Source organism: Hyla sarda, chromosome 1, assembly GCF_029499605.1.
Source record: "Hyla sarda isolate aHylSar1 chromosome 1, aHylSar1.hap1, whole genome shotgun sequence".
In the NCBI taxonomy this organism is placed as follows: domain Eukaryota; kingdom Metazoa; phylum Chordata; class Amphibia; order Anura; family Hylidae; genus Hyla; species Hyla sarda.
In genome coordinates this window covers 401,275,648-401,296,394 of record NC_079189.1, presented here as the reverse complement: position 1 = coordinate 401,296,394, position 20,747 = coordinate 401,275,648, and the positions used below count along the sequence as shown (strand labels likewise).

Here is a 20,747-nt window from a genome sequence, read left to right as displayed (position 1 = left end):
ACAAGTAGATTTTGCTCCATTTTAGTCCCGTGGACAAGTAGTTTTTTATAAAATTTCCACACCCCTGAATTGGGTATCTTTGAGACCGTATGACCCTACAGAATAAAGATAAGGTGTAATTTTTACCAATAACTGCACTGCATAGAAAAGGAAGCCGCTAAAAACTACAAAATGGCTTTTTTTTTTTCAATTTTGCCACACAAATAATTATTTCTGGTTTCACCGTAGATTTAAATTATTAATGGTATTACAAAGTAAAATTGTTGGTCCAAAGAACAAGCCCTCATATGGATTTTTGTGTGAAAAATTTTAAGTGATATGATTTTTAGAAGGTGAGGAGGAAAAAACAAAAGTGCAAAAATGAAAAAAAATCGCCAAAGAGGGAAGGGGTTAAAAACAAAAAGCTTATCCCCTAACCACAGAATAAGTGTCTGATCATGGGGGGGCCTGGGACCTCCAAGCGATCTCCAGAAAGGGGTCCCATCTCTTTGATACACAAGCACTGAACTCCATCTATTCACACGTACAGTATTCTGTGCAGATTTGATGCGCAGGATTTCAAGCTGTGTTTAATCATTCAGTTTACATTGAAATCTGCAGCAGAAAATCCTGCGCATCAAATCTGCACAGAATACTGTACGTGTGAATAGACCATTAATGTAAGCCGATGGGGACCACTGTGGGCTCTGGATTAGCTTACAGCACAGACGGAGGACTATTCTGCCGCCTGATCGGCACTCTCTTTCTGCAAGCTGGACAAGCATTGTTCCATGTATGCAATCGAAAGACTGCATGCAATACTCCCCTGTGAGAACTATAACAAATGGAGGGAGATTTATCAAAACCTGTGTAGAGGAAAAGTGGTGCAGTTTCACATAGGGACAATCCGATTTCTTGTTTCATTTTGAATAAGGCCTGTGAAAAATGAAATAAGTGATCTGATTGTTTGCCATGGGCAACTGCACCACTCTACTTCTACAGTTTTTGATAAATCTCCCCCATAGTGCATAAAATATTAGGTAATAAATGAGAATAAGCCCCTTCCCTAATAAGTCTGAACGACCACTCTTTTTGCATTTTTCAAATAACGTAACGAAAATAAACGTGGTAGTAGAATCTCCCATAGCGGACACCTCACAATAGCGGACAGTTTAATTCAGCAGCAGAGTCCCATAAAACTTAAAGGGGTATTCCAGGCAAAAACATCTTATCCCCTATCCAAAGGATGAGATGAGACATCTTATCCCCTATCCTTTGGAAAAGGGATAAGACATTTTTGGCCGGAATAATGTATTTGCACCCTCCGATTAGGGGACACACCTAAGAGGGGACAAAACACCCCCATTAGGGAACAACCAAGCTTATGTGCCGGCCCACACACAGGGCCGCCGTCAGGGGCTACAGCCAATACCCCAGTAAGGGGCCCAGGCCTCCGCTGCACCCCCCTGCAGCAGCACCAGCACAGAAGCAGAAGACTGCTGTTTAAACAGTGGTGTCCTGCTTCTGTACATTTGCCGGCCACATCATTCCCCCCCCCCCCCCCCTGTGCCAAATCATTTCCCCCTTATTACCCCCTGTGCCACATCATTTCTTCTTTATCCCCCTCCCCCTGTGCTATATCATTATCCCTTTATTACCCTCAGTACAAATTCCTCACCCCTCTTTACCCTGTGCCACTCCATAAAAGGGGGGGGTGAATTTACACAGAGGGTAATAAAGGGGGAATGAAATGGCACAAGGGGTAATGGTGAAATGATGTGGCATGGTAGGTAAGGGGGGATATTTTGGCACAAGGCACAGGGGGAAAAAGGTGACAGGTTATAAAGGGGGGATGAAATGAAACGGGGGAGGGATAAGGGGTGATTAAAGGGTACCTTTCAGTAAAAAAAAAAAAAAAAAAACTTTTGATATAGTATAGATTAATGTATGCAGAATAACTTTTCAATAGCATGTTATTAAAAAAATATGCTTCTTTATTTAATTTTCCACTTATTTTTTTTAATAGATTTCAGACTCCTGCTGGAATCCTAAATCTCAGACTGCAGCCGGGACACAGACAAGCTCAGAACTGCTCCCTGCCAGAGAGCTGTGCTGAGCTTGTCTGTGTCCCGGCTGCAGTCAGATTTAGGACTCCAGCATGAGTCTGAAATCTATAATAAAAAAAAAAAAAAAAAAAAAGGCTTGCGGCCAGGACTGGTCATCTTTTCAAAGTGGAAAATTAAATAGAAAGAAGCATATTTTTGAATAACATGCTATTGGAAAGTTATTCTGCATACATTAATCTATAATATATCAAAAAGTTTTTGGGATGAAAGATACCCTTTAAACTGCACTGGGAGATTATAACGTAATATTGCTTTTTTATCATTTTATAGGTAATTACACCCTGAAGCAGTGATTCCAAACCGGGTTTCCCCTGGAATCTCGGGGTTCCGTCGAGAACTGTCGGGGGTTCCACGGCCTCCAGCAGGCAATTTTTTTTAATCTCCTGCCCCGGCCTGCATGCCTGTTAATCATGGGGGGGAGGGGAGCCTGCGTTTCGTGTACGTGCGTCCCCCTCCCCTGCAGCACCATGAGTCACAGGCGTGCAGGCCGGGAAAGGGATGAATGTAATGAGAGTAGTGCACTGACTGTTCCCGGCCCCACCGGATTCTTCCCGGCCCCCCACAAAAGGACGACTCAGCTTTATTAAGGTAATGAACCCTCTTCCCCTCTGTCACTCCTGTCCACCCCTCTGTCACTCCTGTCCACCCCCCTTTCAACCTTATCCACTTTCCAGTCATCCATGTCCACATTGTCCGCCCATCACCCATGTTCACCACCCCCTATCACCAATGTCCAACCCCCACTATTTACCCCTCTGTCCCTTTGTCACCCCTCTCAACTAGTTACCACGTTGTCACTCCTGTCCACCCCTTTCGCCCCTGTCACCCATGTAAACTCCTCTACACCCCTCTGTCACCCATGTGCACCTTTCTACACCCCTCTGTTACCCCTTTACATCTATACACCCCTTTATTCCTCCTCACTTCTTAAAAGGGAATCTGGAGGCTGATGCTGGAAAAGTGCAGAGCCTAATAGGTTTGTTTTTCAGGTTTAACGGTGAAGAATTGTGGCAGGAAGAAATCGGCATGACGGCGTGGACTAGTTGAAGAAGAGAAGAAAACCACACTGATTTTAGAAGATAGAGAAAAGCCCACACCTCAAGGACAATGGTATTTTATATAAAATGATAATAGAGTTGGCTGAGAGCGTGCTTCAATTATAAAGAACAACAACAATTATTAAAATATCAAATACATATAAATTCCCCTCACAGGGCCCTTGTGGGTGGAACAACATAAAATTCAATGGCAATTCATAAGGAACTTTTAACTAAAGTTTTCAATAAAAACTGCCAAATAATCAGGCAGTGTGACCAATACTCCGGCAGTGTGGCTCAAAGTCTGTATGGGGGTCACACTGCGTCTGTTGATACTGGGCTAGACGCGTTTCAGTGTACTCAAGGCAGTTCGACCCCAGCTACTGAGGAAGGGGTCGAACTAACTGTCTTGAGTACACTGAAATGCGTCTAGCCCAGTATCAACAGACGCAGTGTGACCCCAATACCGACTTTGAGCCACCTTAGTCCCAGTATCATCACAGTGGGATCTGCTAACCAGTTCTGGGAATCGCCATTTACAACCAAATTCACATACTGCATTTGGATTCCTCCTGCCAAATCTCCTGCCGCTCCTGGACTCCCTGTATTTGCTCCCATCGCAGATCCTGACGTCAGACGCCCTTTCCAAGAGGGAATACCACCAGTCTGCCTGCACAGATCCTCGGAGCAACTGCACGGCAAACATCGGGTCCAGCGCCGTCTGGATCAGCCGATCGCAGCGCATGCAAGCGCATACAGGTCAGAAAAACCACTTGTACATCAAGCGAGATGTTAATATAAATTCATGTATGCACAACAGTGGCCTTTATAATTAAATCTGGACATTCCAATTTAATATTTTGCAATCTAATATATTGTTAGTCCGGAAAAATGCAGATTTTTTAAATCTATCAGATTACTAGCAGTGCCGGAGTATTGGTCACACTGCCGGATTATTTGGCAGTTTTTATTGAAAACTTTAGTTAAAAGTTCCTAATGAATTGCCATTTAATTTTATTTTTTCAAGGGCCCTGTGAGGGGAATTTATATGTATTTGATATTTTAATAAATTTTATTATTCTTTATAATTGAAGCATGCTCTCAGCCAACTCTTATAATTTTATATAAAATACCATTGTCCTTGAGGTGTGGGCTTTTCTCTTTTTTTTCTAAAATTTGCACACCTAGGGTATAGGTGTATTGCCCAATTGACCTCGGTCAGTGCGTAATTGTGAGCTGCACCATCTTTATAAATTTAGATTTTAGAAGAGGTCAAATGTGAGTGGCTGTATAAAGCAGCACTGTAATCTACACAACATACCCACCACAGATAAATTGACATTGTGCATTGCATTGCATTTTATTAGCAAATTTTCCCAAAAGAAGACATCTCAATAGTGGACACTTTTTAAATTTCCCGTGAGTGTCCACTATTGGGAGATTCTACTGTACCACTGGGTGCAGAAAAGGCTGAACTATGAAAATGTTAATAAAACCATATGGTTAATGGTGTAAACGTAAAAAAAATAAACACCAAAGTTCAGAATTTTTGGTCACTTCATATACCAGGAGAAAAAAAAATGTATACAAAATTATCAAGGAGTCACATAAAAAAAATGGTACCAATGAAAACTACAGATCACTACACTAAAAATGAGCCCTCATATCGCCATATAGGAGTCAGAAGAGGTCTTCCATGATTTTTAGTCAGAGTCAAAAGCCGGATGAACTTGGAAAAAGACCCGATCATTTCACTATCTAAGTAGGATCTGGTCCCTGCAGGCCATAACAGTGAATCCATCTGAGTATAAATTAGGAGTACAGCAGATTTGAGATTTAGAAAACATATCTGTGCATTAGAGAAATTAACCCCTTGAGAACCGGGCCAATTTTCATTCTTGCACTTTTGTTTTTTCCTCCTCTCTCCTAGAAATTATAAAGCTTTCAATTTTCCACCTACAGACCCATCAAATAAGGGCTTGCTATTTTTGCGCCACCAATTTTACTTTGTAATGACATCAATCATTTCACCACAAAATCCATGGTGAAACAAAAAAAATATATATATATTTGTGAGGCAAAATAATAAATAAAAAATATATATTTAGTAAATTTTGGGGGCTTTGAATTCCACTCAGTGCACTTTTTGGTAAAAATGACACCTTATTATTCTGTAGTTCCATACGATTAAAATCATTTGATTTTGTTTTACTTTTTAAATAAAATTATAACTTTTTGTATGATAATTAGCATGTTTAAAAATGTCCTCTTCTGACCCCGAACACTTTTTATTTTTACATATACAGGCATGTGTGAGGGCTCATTTTTTGCGCCGTCATCTGTAATTTTTATTGATACCATTTTTGTTTTGATGGCACTTTTTGATCGCTTTTTATTTAAGGGTATACAAAAGTGACCAAATATACGCAATTCTAGACTTTTGTAGTTTTTTTACGCCATTCACCGTGCGGTTAAAGTAATGTTACATTTTTATAGTTCGGACATTTACGCAAGCAGCGATACCACATATGGTTTATTTTTGTTTACACACACACACACACATATATATATATATTTATATTAGGGATGTAAGAAAAAAAAATCGATTCACGCGATTTTCGCAATTTTTCTATATTTTTTAATCGATCCTTTTAGGGATGTGGAACTTTTATCTCTTGACGCCCGGATCATCATGTCCTGGGCGTCAGGAGATACAAATTCCACATTTGTGGAGCCGGGCAGGCCGGATCTGATACGACGGCGCTCTGGGTGTACGGAGCGGGCTCCGACTCATGCCCGCTCCGTACTCTGCTGCCCCCGGTTGATTTCAGTAGCCGGGGGCCGCTGATGCATCACCGCCGCTAATATCCAGTATGCGGTGCTCTGCAGTCTGTATGGAGCGGGCTCCGGACTCATGCCCGCTCCATACTCTGCAGCTCCCAGCTGTTCTCAGTAGCCGGGGGCCGCCGCTAATAGCCAGCATGCAGCGATCGCCGCGGATGGCTATTAACCCTTTAGATCGCCGCTGTCCAAACTGACAGCGGCATCTAAAGGGATCTGTGAATGCTCCCTGGTGGGCTAGTGGGGTGGATCGCCCCCGCAGCACGATCGTGGGCGGGCGATCCACTGTGTCGGTAGACGGAGGGCTTACCTCTGTTCCCTGCTGTCCCGTGGCTCTCAATGATAGATCCTGGCTGGACCAGGCTCTATCAATGGAGTTCAATAGAACTCTATTAATCTGTCTGATAAAGTGTATAAAATAAATAAATAAAGTTTTAAATAAAAGTGTAAAAGACAGTTTTTAGACAGAATCGGGATATATCGCGATGTATCGTCACCTAGACGGTATCGCGATATATCGAATCGCCACACTGGTATCGCGATTTGAATCTTATCGCCAAATTCGATTCACCCCCCTAATAAATAAAATTTATATATGTTTATTTTTAATTTATTTATTTATGGGAAAAGTGGGGGTGATTCAAACTTACTAGGGAAGGGGTTTACTTATAGTCCCCATAGAAGACAATTAAATGCAATAAGGGGTTAATGCCAGGCATCAGACATGGGTCCTGGGGGACCACCCCACTATGACCCACGCTTTGCTCTGTGGGTTAAATGGGATGTGAACGCAGCCTAATAAAATAATTCAAATAATCCCTTTAAGGACTAGAGCCAGTTTTTTATTTCCCGATTGTAATTTTCATTTCACTTTTAGTTCATTATTGGGGGGGGGGGGGGGGGATGCCCCAGTTGTTTTAGTTGTAGTTATGAGGTGTCTTATCTACATGTGTCTCCTTTCACTGTACTCCTGTCTGTGCAGTGAAGAAAGGCATCAATGAGAAGTGATCTGTACAGAAAGGGGAGTCTCAGCTTAGGCTGCATTCACACCACGTTTTGTACATACGGGTGCCGGATCCGGCTGGGGGAGGGGCAAACCGGGCGCTCCCGTACCCCGGCCGGATCAGACCGTGACTCCATTTACTTTAATGATCCGACCGGAGTCAAACGGTGACTGCGGTCCGCTCAGTTTTGACCCGTATGCGGTTTTGAACCGAACCTAAAACCGTAGTATACTACAATTTTAGGTCCGGTCAGGAAACCGCATATGGGTCAAAACTGAGCCGAGCGCAGTCACCATTTGACTCCGGTCGGATCATTAAAGTAAATGGAGTCACGGTCTGATCCGGCCGGGGTACGGGAGCGCCCGGTTTGCCCCTCCCCCAGCCGGATCCGGAGCCCGTATGTAAAAAACATGGTGTGAATGCACCCTTAGTTTCAGACCTAGTGACCACAATGGAAACTGCACGATATTACAAAATATAGATAGCAAAATGCAAAATTGTAAAAAAAAACAAAAAAATTAAAATTTATGGTAAGTTTTATGATTTTTAAATAAAATCATTAAAGGGAACGTGTCATCAGAAAATTAACCTTCATTTTTAATAATTTTTGAAGGTGTAAAATGTTTTATTTTTCTTTATTTTTTATATAAACGCTATATAAAAACCATCAAGAGTTCTTCTGGTACTGTTTGTATTTATATTCTATACTTAGACATGTACTAATTATTTTGGACTGTATATGTTGGTAAATGTATTCTGTGGATGACTTCTTGCTCTTGGTGTTCCATGAGCAGGTCATCATCAGGTGACCGTCTCAGCCAACCAGCAGCGACCTGTACTAAGGAGTATGGAGCTTCACTGCTGAGGCTGCCAAATGGCTGCAGTAGTCACGTGACACTGGAGCGCTAGCCAAAAGACATCCAATGCTGAACACCGAAGGCAGAACAAGGCAAGTAAGGCTGGGTTCACATCACGTTTTTCAACTTCATTAGTGAAAACGTATGGAACAGTATTGAAAACCGTATACATAGGCAAAGCATTGCAAACCGTATGCACCCTGATGCATACGGTTGCGTACGGTTTGCTTGCAATACGGTTTTTAACAGTACTCCAAACCGTGTTCAACCACGGTTTTGACTCTGGGTTAAAAACCGTATTGCAACCGCATACTTTTTTTAATTAATTTTTTAACATGGACGTCAATGGGAAACGCACATGTATACGGTTCCATATGGCAAAACCGTATGCGTTTTTTCTTTGCACATGCGCATTTGCATCCTGAAGTCCACACCCAAGACCCCTCCCATTAAAAATGAACAGAATTTTCAAAAAAAAAAAATGTTTTTTATTTTTTTATAAAAACGGACGGAACTAGGGATCGACCGATTATCGGTTTGGCCGATAATCACGACTTTGGGCATTATCGGTATTGGCAATTACCTTGCCGATAATGCGCCCCCGCCCCGCGTCGCACCGCCCTGGCCCCATTGCCTCCCCCATCCACAGTTTTATAATTACCTGTTCCCGGGGTCAGCGCTACTTCTGGCTCCTGCTGCGTCCTGCGTTACGTTGTGCGCAGTGACGTGATGTCACCGCGCACAGTGACAGCACAGGAGGACGCCACCGGAGCCAGATGTAGAGTGGACCCCAGGAACCAGTAATTATAAAACCGGGGATGGGGGAGACAATGGGGCCAGGGCAGTGCGACGCGGGGCGGTAGGGGGCGGTCGCAGTGGCAGTTATAGAACTCAGGACCCCCGGACAGGCAGGGGGAGAGAAGCGGGTGGCGGCGGCGGTCTATGGCACCGCAAAAGCCGCTGCAGTTCATTGATTTAAAGCGCCCGCTTTAAAATCAATGATCTGCAGCGGTGTGGGGAGGGGGGGGGGGGAAATAGCCGATAACTTATACCGATATTCCGGTATAAGTTATCGGCTATCGGCACTAACCTCCACAGATTATCGGTATCGGCCCTAAAAAAACGATATCGGTCGATCCCTAGACGGAACTGTATGCACTTTTAAAAACAGTATACGGTTTTAAAACGCGTACGGTTTACTTTTTCCCCATACTGTTCCATCTGTTTTTTTCCCCATACGGTTTTTGATAGAAAACGTATGCGGGAACCGTAGTTGAAAATCATCATGTGAACCCAGCCTAACACATTTAAATTTTTTTTTTTTTTTTTAAAGATGAGAGGACACTTCTGACAGACACACTGGGGGAAGATTAGGGGAAGTAATATGTCACATAACATCCCACTGCGTGACATGTTCTGTGAGGCATCCTAGCTCCCTGATTCATAACAAATTTGTCCTGCATTAAAACGTGCCTCAATACAACCAGTGCATACATTTTCATATAAAGTGCATACGTATTCACATTGCTTGAAAAGGAGAATTCTATCTGCTGATTAATAAGATATGTAAACCAAGGTATTAGAAGAATAAATAGGGAGGGAGGACAGATATATTGTGTATTGCTGTACAAGGTTTATGTACCTGTCATTGAAAAAAAACTTAACAAGTCAGAGAGATATGTCAAACGTTTTATTTGGTTGGAGTCTTGGTGCTGTGATCCAGTTCACTAACCATTAGAACAAACAGTGAGATACATGAAGATATGCACTTCACTCCGCAGTTCATATGCACTAGATTGGCTCTAGAATACGTCTATAGAGACCAACTAGCGCAACTGGACTGAGATAACAGCGAGTAGCGGAGTGTTCAAATGGTTGATATGGATCTCAGCAATGACACACTAAAAAGGGTCAAAATGTTGGACTAGTCTTTGTCACATGTCACTTTAACACCTTAACCCCTTAAAAGGGTACTCGGTAGAGATTTTTTATTTATTTATTTTTTTAAATCAACTGGTGCCAAAAAGTTAAACAGATTTGTAAATTACTTCTATTAAAACATCTTAATTCTTCTATTACTTATTAGCTGCTGAATACTACAGAGGAAATTATTTTCTTTTTGGAATACAGAGCTCTCTGCTGACATCATGACCACAGTGCTCTCTGCTGACAGCTCTGTCCATTTTAAGAACCACCCAGAGTAGAAGAAAATCCCCATAGCAAACACATGCTGCTCTGGACAGTTCCTAAAATGGACAGAGATGTCAGCAGAGAGCACTGTGGTCATGATGACAGCAGAGCGCTCTATGTTCCAAAAAGAAAATGTCCTCTGTAGTATTCAGCAGCTATTAAGTACTGGAAGGATTAAGATTTTTAACAAAAGTAATTTACAAATCTGTTTAACTTTCTGGCACCAGTTGACTTAAAAAGAATTTTTTTCCACTGGAGTACCCCTTTATGCCTTAAAAAAAAAAAAAAAATGTAACAAAAAAAAAAAAAAAAAAAAAAGTTTTCCACCGGAAAGGACCAAGTCCATTTTCACCTCAAGGACCAGGCCAATTTTATTTTTGCATTTTTCGTTTTTTCCTCCTCGTCTTCTAAAATCCATAACTTTTATATTTCCATCCCATATAAGGGCTTGTTTTTTTGCGTGACCTATTGTACTTTGTAATGAACCCACTCATTTTACCATAAAATGTACGGCAAACTTAAAAAATACGTTGTTTTTTTAGGGAGGAAATTTAAATGGAAACCACAATTTTGCACATTTTGGAGGGGTTCGTTTTCACACTATACACTTTACGGTAAAAATGACATGTGTTCTTTATTCTGAGGGTCAATACGATTAAAATTATACCCATGGCTAGATACTTTTATATTTTTGTACCGCTTAAAAAATAAATAAATAAATAAAATCTAGAACTTTTTGTACAAAATCAGTAATCTAAAATCACCCTATTTTGACCACCTATAACTTTTTCATTTTTCCGTATATAGGGCGGTATGAGGGATAATTTTTTGTGCCATCATCTGTACTTTTTATTGAAACCACATTTGCATATATATAAAACTTTTAGATCATTTTTCATTAATTTTTTGGGGAATAAAATGTGACAAAGAAAAGCAGCATTTTTGGATTTTTTAAAAAATGTTTACATTTACACCGTTCGGGATCATTAAAGGGGTACTCCAGTGTAAAACATTTTTTTTTTTATCTGGCGGTGCCAGAAAGTCAAACAGATTTGTAAATTACTTTTATTTAAAAATCTTAATCCTTACAGTACAGCTGCTTTATGCTACAGAGGAAGTTCTTTTCTTTTTGAATTTCTTTTCTGCCTGACCACAGTGCTCTCTGCTGACACCTCTGTCTATGTCAGGAACTGTCCAGAGCAGGATAGGTTTTACTATGGGGATTTTCTCCTGCTCTGGACAGTTCCTGACATTGAAAGAAGTGTCAGCAGAGAGCACTGTGGTCAGACAGAAAAATTCAAAAAGAAAAGAACTTCCTCTGGAGCATACAGCACAGGGGTGTGGAAATAAAAAAAAAAAAAAAAAAAAAACTACTTGTCCAAGGGACTAAAGCGGAACACAATCTACTTGTCCCTCAAGAAAATCCACTTGTCCTGGTAGATAAAATAATTTCAACCAAAATAGTCTGATCCACCCCACTAGACCACCAGGGATGGATATAAGATCCTTTAGACACTGCTGTCAACTTTAACAGAGGTGATCTAATGGTTTAATAGCGGCCACAGCGATCGCAGCATGCCAGGCTATTAGCGGCCGGAGAGCTGTAGCTCCTTTTACACTCCAGACAAGCCCAGAAAAGTCTAGATATAACTTTTTGATCACCTTATAAAAAAATTCTCATATGAAGTGACCAAAAATGAGCAATTCTGGACTATTTTTTTACATTTACACCGTTCACCGTACGGTTTAATTAACATCATATTTTAATAGCCTGGACATTTCCACATGCAGAGATACCACTTATGTTTACTTTTGTACATTATTTTTATTTAAAGAAAATTGGAAACTTTTATTAGGAAAGGGGATTATTCACATATATACGCACTTTTTAAAATATTTTAAATCACTATTTTTCAGTCTTCATAGGGACTTATGTGTTACTGGGCGTGTGTTCTGCTTCTCCAGTTTATGTGGTGCATTTTGTGTCAGAAAATGCTGAAAGTTGCATTTAGTTACTAGATAACTACAACTCCCAGCATGCCCTGATACAGCCTATGGTTGTGTGGGTGTTGCAGCATGTTGCACGGTATAGTAGTACAGTTAAGGTTATTGTGTAACATGCTGGGAGTTGTAGTTTTGGTTCGGGTCAGCTGCAGAGCCATAGTCTGTGTCAAGGAATACTGGGAATTGCAGTTAGTAACTACAACTCCCAGCATGCCCTGGTACAGCCTATAGCTCTGCAGCTGACCCGAACCAAAAATACAACTCCCAGCATGTTACACTTTATAGTTCTACAGTTTAGGTTATGATGCAACATGCTGGAAGTTGTAGTTTTGGTTTGGGCGTGTTTGCGTGCATCCGTGGGGCTCTTGGTCTTCGGGCGAGTATGAAGGGGGCGGGATTCTGAGGGTGCAATTTAGTGCGAGTGGCCAGAAGCCACTAAAAATAAATAAAATTCGATGGCACAACTAAGACACGGGCCCTTGGGCACTGCCCTAATGCCCAACGTGACAGTCCGCTCCTATACACAACATTCATGCATACACTGGCCACTGCCCCTATATCATACACACACACACACCCCGCCACTGCCCCCCCCACATCATACATTACATACACACATCACAGATACATCATACACACATCATACATACACACCATACATATGCACACATCATATATACACCCGCCACTGCCCCCCCATCATACATCACATACACACACACACATCACACATAGACATCATAGACACATTATAGATTACATACACATCACACACAGACAGACATCATACACACTAGGGATCGACCGATTATCGGTATGGCCGATATTATCGGCCGATAATCACGATTTTGGGCATTATCGGTATCGGCAATTATCTTGCCAATAAGCCGATAATGCCCCGCCCCCCACACACCGCGACCGCCACCCCTCGACCCGCCGCACCGCACCCCCGACCCACCCCCCACCATGATGCTAGGCGGTATACCGGTATGGATTTTTCCCATACCGCTATACCGATCGGGCCCCTCCCCCACCCTCCGAGTCAATAAAAAAATTAAACTTACCCGTAAATGGGGGTGGTCCAGGCCATCCTTCCTTCATGTAGTGTCCGGGGGCGTTCCGGGTGGAGGGTGGTCCGGTCCGGGCCGTCCTTCTCCCACGGTCTTCTTCTCCACTCCGGGCAGGCTCCGGCCTAGTATGCTGCATAGACGCCGCTACGCCGTGACGTCAGGTGCGTCGCTGCGCACGGGCGTCACTGCGCAGCGACGTCTATGCAGCGCACTAGGCCGGAGCCTGACCGGAGTGGAGAAGAAGACCGTGGGAGAAGGACGGCCCGGACCGGACCACCCTCCACCCGGAACGCCCCCGGACACTACAGGAACGATGGATGGATGGCCCGGACCACCCTGACAGGTAGGGGAGAGAAGCGGGTGGTGGCGGCGGCGGTCTATGGCCCCGCAAAAGCCACAGCAGATCATTGATTTAAAGCGCCCGCTTTAAATCAATGATCTGCAGCGGTGTCGCAGGGGGTTAAATAGCCGATAACTTATACCGGAATATCGGTATAAGTTATCGGCTATCGGCCCTAACCTGCACCGATTATCGGTATTGGCCCTAAAAAAACGATATCGGTCGATCCCTAATACACACATCACACATACTCACACCATACATATGCACACATCATACATACACCCGCCGCTCCCCCCCCCAATCATACATCACATACATACACACAATACATTACATACACATCACACACATCATACATTACATACACATCACACACAGACATCACACATACACACACACACACACACACACACACACCATACATACACCTGCCGCTGCCCCCATCATACATTACATACACATCAAACATCCACTCATACCATACATATACAACCACCCTTCCTGTCGCCGCCGCCGCCCGTATTCTCGGTCTCCTCACCTGAGCTGGCCAGGAGTGGACATCAGAGCTGTAGTCACACTGGTACCCCCCCCCCCCCCCTGCTCTGTGTTTTCCCCGTGCAAACTAGCAACCTCCCCGTGGTGGATTAGGTCCTGTGGAGACAGCACAGGGGGAGGGATAGAGCTGTGTGTGGGGGATGGAGCTGTGTACAAGCTGTCTACATCCTTTCTCTCCCCCTGCTGTGTCTTCTGAGCTGCGTCCTCTGGGAGGGAGATAAGGGGGCGTGGCTTAATTGTGTAATACAAACGTGCGACCTCAGGCTCTGCAGTCAGCTGGGGGCCGCCGCCCCCTCCATACACCCTGAGCGCCGGTGTGAGGTGCAGACTTGCATCCGCTCCTGCGCCTCACACCAGCACCAGCATTAAAGAAAAATAAGGGGGAAGTCGGTCTGTCCCTGCTAGCCCAATACAGGGCTAAATCTATAAAAAAAAACTTCACCTGCCCGGCGCCCAAAACTACTTGTCCCGGGCGTCGGGCGATAGGATTTCCACATCCCTGACAGCAGCTGATAAGTACTGGAAGGATTAAGATCTATTTTTAAATAGAAGTAATTTATAAATCTGTTTAACTTTCTGGCACCATTTGATTTAAAAAATAAAAATAAAAAATAAAAAGATTTCCACAGGAGTACCCCTTTAACATTATATTTTGATAGTTTGGACATTTACGCACGTGACAATACCAAAAAGGTTTATAAAAAAATATATATGTTTTTACGCTTCTTGGGGGTAAAATGGGAAAAACTGATAATTTTCATTTTTATTGGGGGAGGGGATTTTTCACTTTTACATTTTTCAAATTTTTATTTATTTATTTATTTATTTTTACACACTTTTTATGTTCCCATAGGGGACTATTTATAGCAATCATTTGATTGCTAATCCTGTTCAGTGCTATGTATAGGACATAGCACTGATCAGTATTATCGGTGATCTTCTGCTCTGGTCTGCTCGATCTCAGACCAGAGCAGGAGACAACGGGAGACGGACAGAGGCAGGTGAGCGGACCTCCGTCAGCCATTACAGATGATAGGACCCCTGCGGCAGCCCTGCGGGCGATTCGATCATCTACTTTAACATGCGCATTGCTACAGATGCCGTGATCTGTACTGACCACGGCATCTGAGGGGTTAATGTCGGACATCCACGCGATCGCGGATGTCGGCCATTACCCGCGGGTCCCCGTTCAGCCGGAACCTGCAGTGTATGACGCGAGCACCTCTCCAATGCTCGCGGCCACACAGGACGGAAAGTTACATCCTGGTGCGCGAAGTACCGCCAAACCAGGACGTACATTTACGTCCGTGGTCGTTAAGGACCGTGGGGTTAAGGACCAGGCCAATTTTATTTTTGCATTTTCGTTTTTCCCTCCTCGCCTTCTAACAATCATAACTCTTATATTTCCATCCACAGACCCCTTGAGGGCTTTTGTTTTGTGTGTCAATTTTACTATACATCACTTATTTTACCATAAAATGTACGGCGCAAACAAAAAATTATTATTTATGTGGGAAAATTAAAGAGAAAACCACAATTTAGCAAGTTTTGTAAGGTTATGTTTTAAAACTGTACACTTTACGGTAAAAATGTCCTGTTTACTTTATTCTTTGGGTTAATACAATTAAATGATACCCATGTTCTATGCCTTTTCATAATTGTACCGCTTAAAAAATAAAAATAAAAAAATAATAATTTGATCTATTTTAACAAAATGAGTATGTTTGAAATTGGCCTATTTTGACCACCTATAACTCTCATTTTTCCATATACGGGGCGGTATAAGGGCTCATTTTTTGCACAGTGATCTGTAGTTTTTATCGGTACTACTATTGTTTATATTTTAGTTTTTATTTTAGTTTTTTTAAATGTAACCAATAAAAGCAGCAATTTTGGCGTATTTTTTACAGTTACGCCGCTCACCATAAGGGATAATTAATATATTTTGATCGTTCAGACTTTTATGCACGTGGCGATATCAAATATGTTTTTTTGGGGGGGGGGGGGGTTTAACGCTTTTTGGGGGGTAAAATGGGAAAAACAGAATTTCCTTTTTATTGGGGGAGGGGATTTTTCAAATTTAATAGTCCCCATAGGGGACTTTATAGCAATCCTTAGATTGCTAATACTGTTTAGTGCTATGCATAGGGCATAGCACTGATCAGAGTTATCGGTGATCTTCTGCGACCAGAGCAGAAGGCCCGTGGAGACGGCCGGAGGCAGGGGAGGGGACTTCCGGACGCCATTATGAATGATACCCGCGGCAGTGCTGTGGGCGATCCGATCATCCATTTTACCGACTGAACTGCTGCAGATGCATCTGAGGGGTTAATGGCGGACATCCGTGCAATCGCAGATGTCCGCCATTAACGGCAGGTCCCTGGCTGCTGATAGCAGCCAGGACCTGCCGCGCATGATGAGAGCACCATGGAGGAGCGTAAATGTACATCATGGTGCGTTAAGTACCACCTCACCATGACATACATTTACGTTCATTGTCGTTACGGGGTTACAAGGGATACTCGGGCCCAAAGACATCTGGGGATCCCGCACACTCTCATGCAGCACCCACCTGTTTCAGCTGCACGCAGCGCTGGAGGCTCCATGTCTGAAGCCTCACGACTATGGGGCCGGAGTATCGTGACGTCACGACTCAGCATTGCCCCCGGTGACGTCACGCCTTGTCCCCTCAATGAAAGCCTATGGGTGGGGCTATCAGACATCTTATCCCCTATGCTTTGGATAGGGGATAAGATGTCTTCGGACCGGAGTATCCCTTTAAGGGGATCACATAGCCCAAGCCTCGGTCTGAGACCAGTCTACAAACTGCACATACAAACAATACAACTGATCAGCCGAAACAAAATTATGTAAGAATCATTCACCTGCTGAGGAGCAGAGGTCAGTGTAATGCCAGGTTTAATGCCAGTGTTCGCATCCGTGCCAGCTGGGGCTGCTGAAGTACGCATTGGCTGTAGCAACAGCTGTCGAACAGGTCTCACTCCGGGTTGTCCTCCAATAGCTTGATTTGGAACTTTGGCCAACACTGTATTCCCAGATACAATTGATACCCCGGGTCTCAGCGGGGTCCCTGTGAGCACTTTGGCAAACGTAACCTTGCCTCCATTAGCTGTCTGGCCAGGAGCCAGTGTCTGGATCTGAGTCACAGGACAACTACTCACTGTCATTCCTGGTGGGGCTTTCAGGATCATGATTTTAGGAGCTGTTGGTCCACTTGTGGAAGTTCCCATAAAAGGATTGCCTTGGTTTATAGGTTCTGGAATAGTCGCTGGTAAGGATGGAAGCACTGTCTCTACTGGGGCCACATGGACAGGAACATCCTGCAGGATTGATTGCCCTGGTCTCTGCTCACTTCCATCTGGAATTGGTTGTTCTCCACCTTGATCAGTGGTGAGTTGTTCTAGAGGTTCCAGAACATTAGCCAAGCCAAGGGCTTCATCGATGGTGTCAGGTCCATCACGGGTAAACGAATCACTAGTTAAAGAATCCAGGCCAAACAGATTTGGGTCATCAAAAAGGTCCATAATAGGGTCTGCCATCTTTGACTTCTTTATAAGGCAAATTTTGTGGGGAAGGCAAACAGCCTTCCCCAAAAATTCAGAGCAAGCACAAATGGACTTGTGTCACAGGATGATGTAAAGTGAAAGAAGCCAGGATGAAAGTCTAGGGAAAAAAGAAAAAACTAATTAATACATTCATAACCATATTATGATGACCAATGATCATACAATTCACTGATCTGTATACAAGTCTGATGATGGCTAATTCACATCTTCCTGTCCTTGGCTCTACTCATATTCCCTTGGACATAAATATCCAATGTTTGCTGTTGACTCTCCCTATTTTACTCTAAATGTGAAATTACATCAGAGGTCAACTATACAAACTTCATATACATTTGTTACAAGGTTCTAACAACCATATGGCCAAATCTGGCCCCCCAGCGAAATAAAGGGTCAACGAGGTCTTTGTTGTCCCTGGCAGACGGCATCAGGGACAGCCTTCATGTACAGAATGACTTCTCATTTTAACCCCTTAATGACCAAGCCCATTTTCACCTTAAGGACCAGGCCAATTTTATTTTTGCGTTTTCGTTTTTTCCTCCTCGTCTTCTAAAATCCATAACTTTTATATTTCCATCTAAAGACCCATATAAGGGCTTGTTTTTTGCGTGACCAATTTTACTTTGTAATGAAACCTCTCATTTTACCATAAAATGTACGGCGAACCCCCCCAAAAAAATTTTTAGGGAGGAAATTTTAATGAAAACCAAAACTTTGCACATTTTGGAGGGGTTCGTTTTCACACTGTACAATTAATGGTAAAAATGACATGTGTTCTTTATTCTGTGGGTCAATACAATTAAAATGATACCCATGGCTAGATACTTTTATATTTTTGTACAGCTTAAAAAAAATCTTAATTTTTTTGTACAAAATCAGTAACTAAAATCGCCCTATTTTGACCACCTATAACTTTTTCATTTTTCCATATATAGGGCGGTATGAGGGCTCATTTTTTGCGCCGTCATCTGTACTTTTTTTTTATACCACATTTGCATATATAAAACTTTTAAATAATTTTTTTCGAATAAAATGTGACAAAAAAGCCGCATTTTTGGACTTTTTTTTATTTTTTACATTTACTTTACAATTTTTTATCATTAACATTATATTTTGATAGGTCGCACGTTACGATACCAAATATGTTTATTAAAAAAAATGTTACGCTTTTTGGGGATAAAATGGGAAAAACGGACAGTTTTCATTTTTATTGGGGGAGGGGATTTTTTCTATTTATTTTTTTTTTTATTTTTTTATTTTTTTTTTACACTTTTTATGTCCCCATAGGGGACTATCTACATCAATCCTTTGATTGCTAATACTGTGCAGTGCTATGCATAGGACACTGCACTTCTCAGTATCATCGGTGATCTTCTGCTCTGGTCTGCTCGATCTCAAACCAGAGCAGAATACCCCGGGAGACGGCCAGAGCCAGGTGAGGGGACATCCGGCCGCCATGCTGGATGATCGGATCAGCACTGCGGGCGATCCGATGATCCAAGTACCGCAATGCTGCAGATGCCGTGTTCTGTATTGATCACAGCATCTGAGGGGTTAATGCCGGCCATCCGCGCGATCGCGGATGTCGGCTATTATGGGCGGGTCCCCGGCTGCTGCTAGCAGCCGGAACCTGCCGTGTATGAGGCGGGCACCCTTCCAATGCTCGCGGTCATACACACAGGACGTAAAAGTACGTCCTGGTGCGGGAAGTCCCGCCAAACCAGGACGTACATTTATGTCCGTGGTCGTTAAGGGGTTAAATCAAGTTTACAGACACGGCTTGTTCATCACATCTAAACAAGGGGCCCGAAAAAGTCTCTAACAGGATCAGGCAAATTGCACTCCAAAATTTCAGCAACAAAACCTTCTGCTTGTGAACACACCCCAAGGTTAGAGCCACATGTGGCAGATTCACAGAGAACAACATTTACCATAGTAACAAGGCAAATAAGACTTTTCGGCCACACAAAATCTGTGCTGAAACTGCAATGCAGACTTCCTAAATCCTCAGCGTGCCAATTTTTGCAGATATTCTCTACTAACTTCACTGCAAGTGTTGCAGAATTTGCTGTGGATATACTGTTGATACAAAAGCAAAATCCGCAAAGGCAAAATCCACAAAGGCTGTCCGTGCATGCTGGGAGTTATAGTTTTGCAACAGCTGGATGCACCCTGGTTGGGAAACACTGATTTAGGCCAGTGCTCTCTACTGACACCTCTGTCCATAGCAGGATAGGTTTGCTACAGGGATTTACTCCTACTCTGGAAAGTTCCTAAAATGGACAGAGATGTCAGCAGACACCACTGTGGTCAAACAGAAAAGAAATTCAAAACTTCCTGTGGAGCATACAGCAGCTGATAAGTACTGGAAGGATTAAGATTTCTAAATAGAAGTAATTTACAAATCTGTTTAACTTTCTGGCACTAGTTGATCCAAAGGATAGGGGATAAGATGTCTGATCGCCGGTGGCCCGCTGCTGGGACCCCCAGCGATCTCCCTGCAGCACCCACATTCTATGCGGGGCTGAGTCTCTAGTTTCAGAAACCTCAGTTTCCAGGACTGGAGACGTGACATAATGATATACAGGTAGATGATGTGGTATCTACGGACCAGTGTAATTAATCAGCTCCCAAAAATTAAATTGGAAAAAATGGGGGGAGTGTGCATAAAATATAACTTTTAATAACCACCTCTAAAATATTATATTAATAGTGATGAATAATAATCAGCCATTTGACCCGGATAGGGGCCTCTTAGCAATAGTACGCCAAAGCTATGCTGCTAAAATATAGACCAGGGGACAAAATCCCAAGTATATATAACAAGATATCACATCCAGGATACAATCTGCCCAGAGGGACTAGATGTATCCCATGACACAACGGCCCTACGCGTTTCGGCACAAAGTAGCATGTGTCCTCCTCAGGGGCTCAACAAATGGATGCCATAAAACAAAAAATCATTTATCCACAGTGATTTATTGGATAATGGTCTATAGCCAGGATATGGGAGGGGGGCATGACGGCCATCACACCCCCCTTCCATAGACATGAATGGAGGGGGCGTGGCGTGACATCACGCCCCCAGTCCCGGAAATCTGGAGGTTTCCGAAACTAGAGACGCAGCCCCGCATAGAATGTGGGTGCTGCAGGGAGA

The 20,747-nt window shown here is 43.1% G+C and overlaps 1 protein-coding gene across 5 annotated transcripts in view; it reads right to left on the bottom strand.

Annotated features, from left to right (window-relative positions):
• Window positions 1-20,747, bottom strand: part of CHD8 (chromodomain helicase DNA binding protein 8) — a 144,025-nt gene that overhangs the window by 108,430 nt on the left and 14,848 nt on the right. For all 5 annotated transcript variants that reach the window (XM_056527805.1, XM_056527786.1, XM_056527769.1 and 2 more), the window contains exon 2: window positions 16,892-17,690. In XM_056527805.1, coding sequence (XP_056383780.1) covers window positions 16,892-17,566 — 675 coding nt within the window. In that variant the 5' untranslated portion in view covers window positions 17,567-17,690. The remainder of the gene's footprint in view (window positions 1-16,891; window positions 17,691-20,747) is intronic.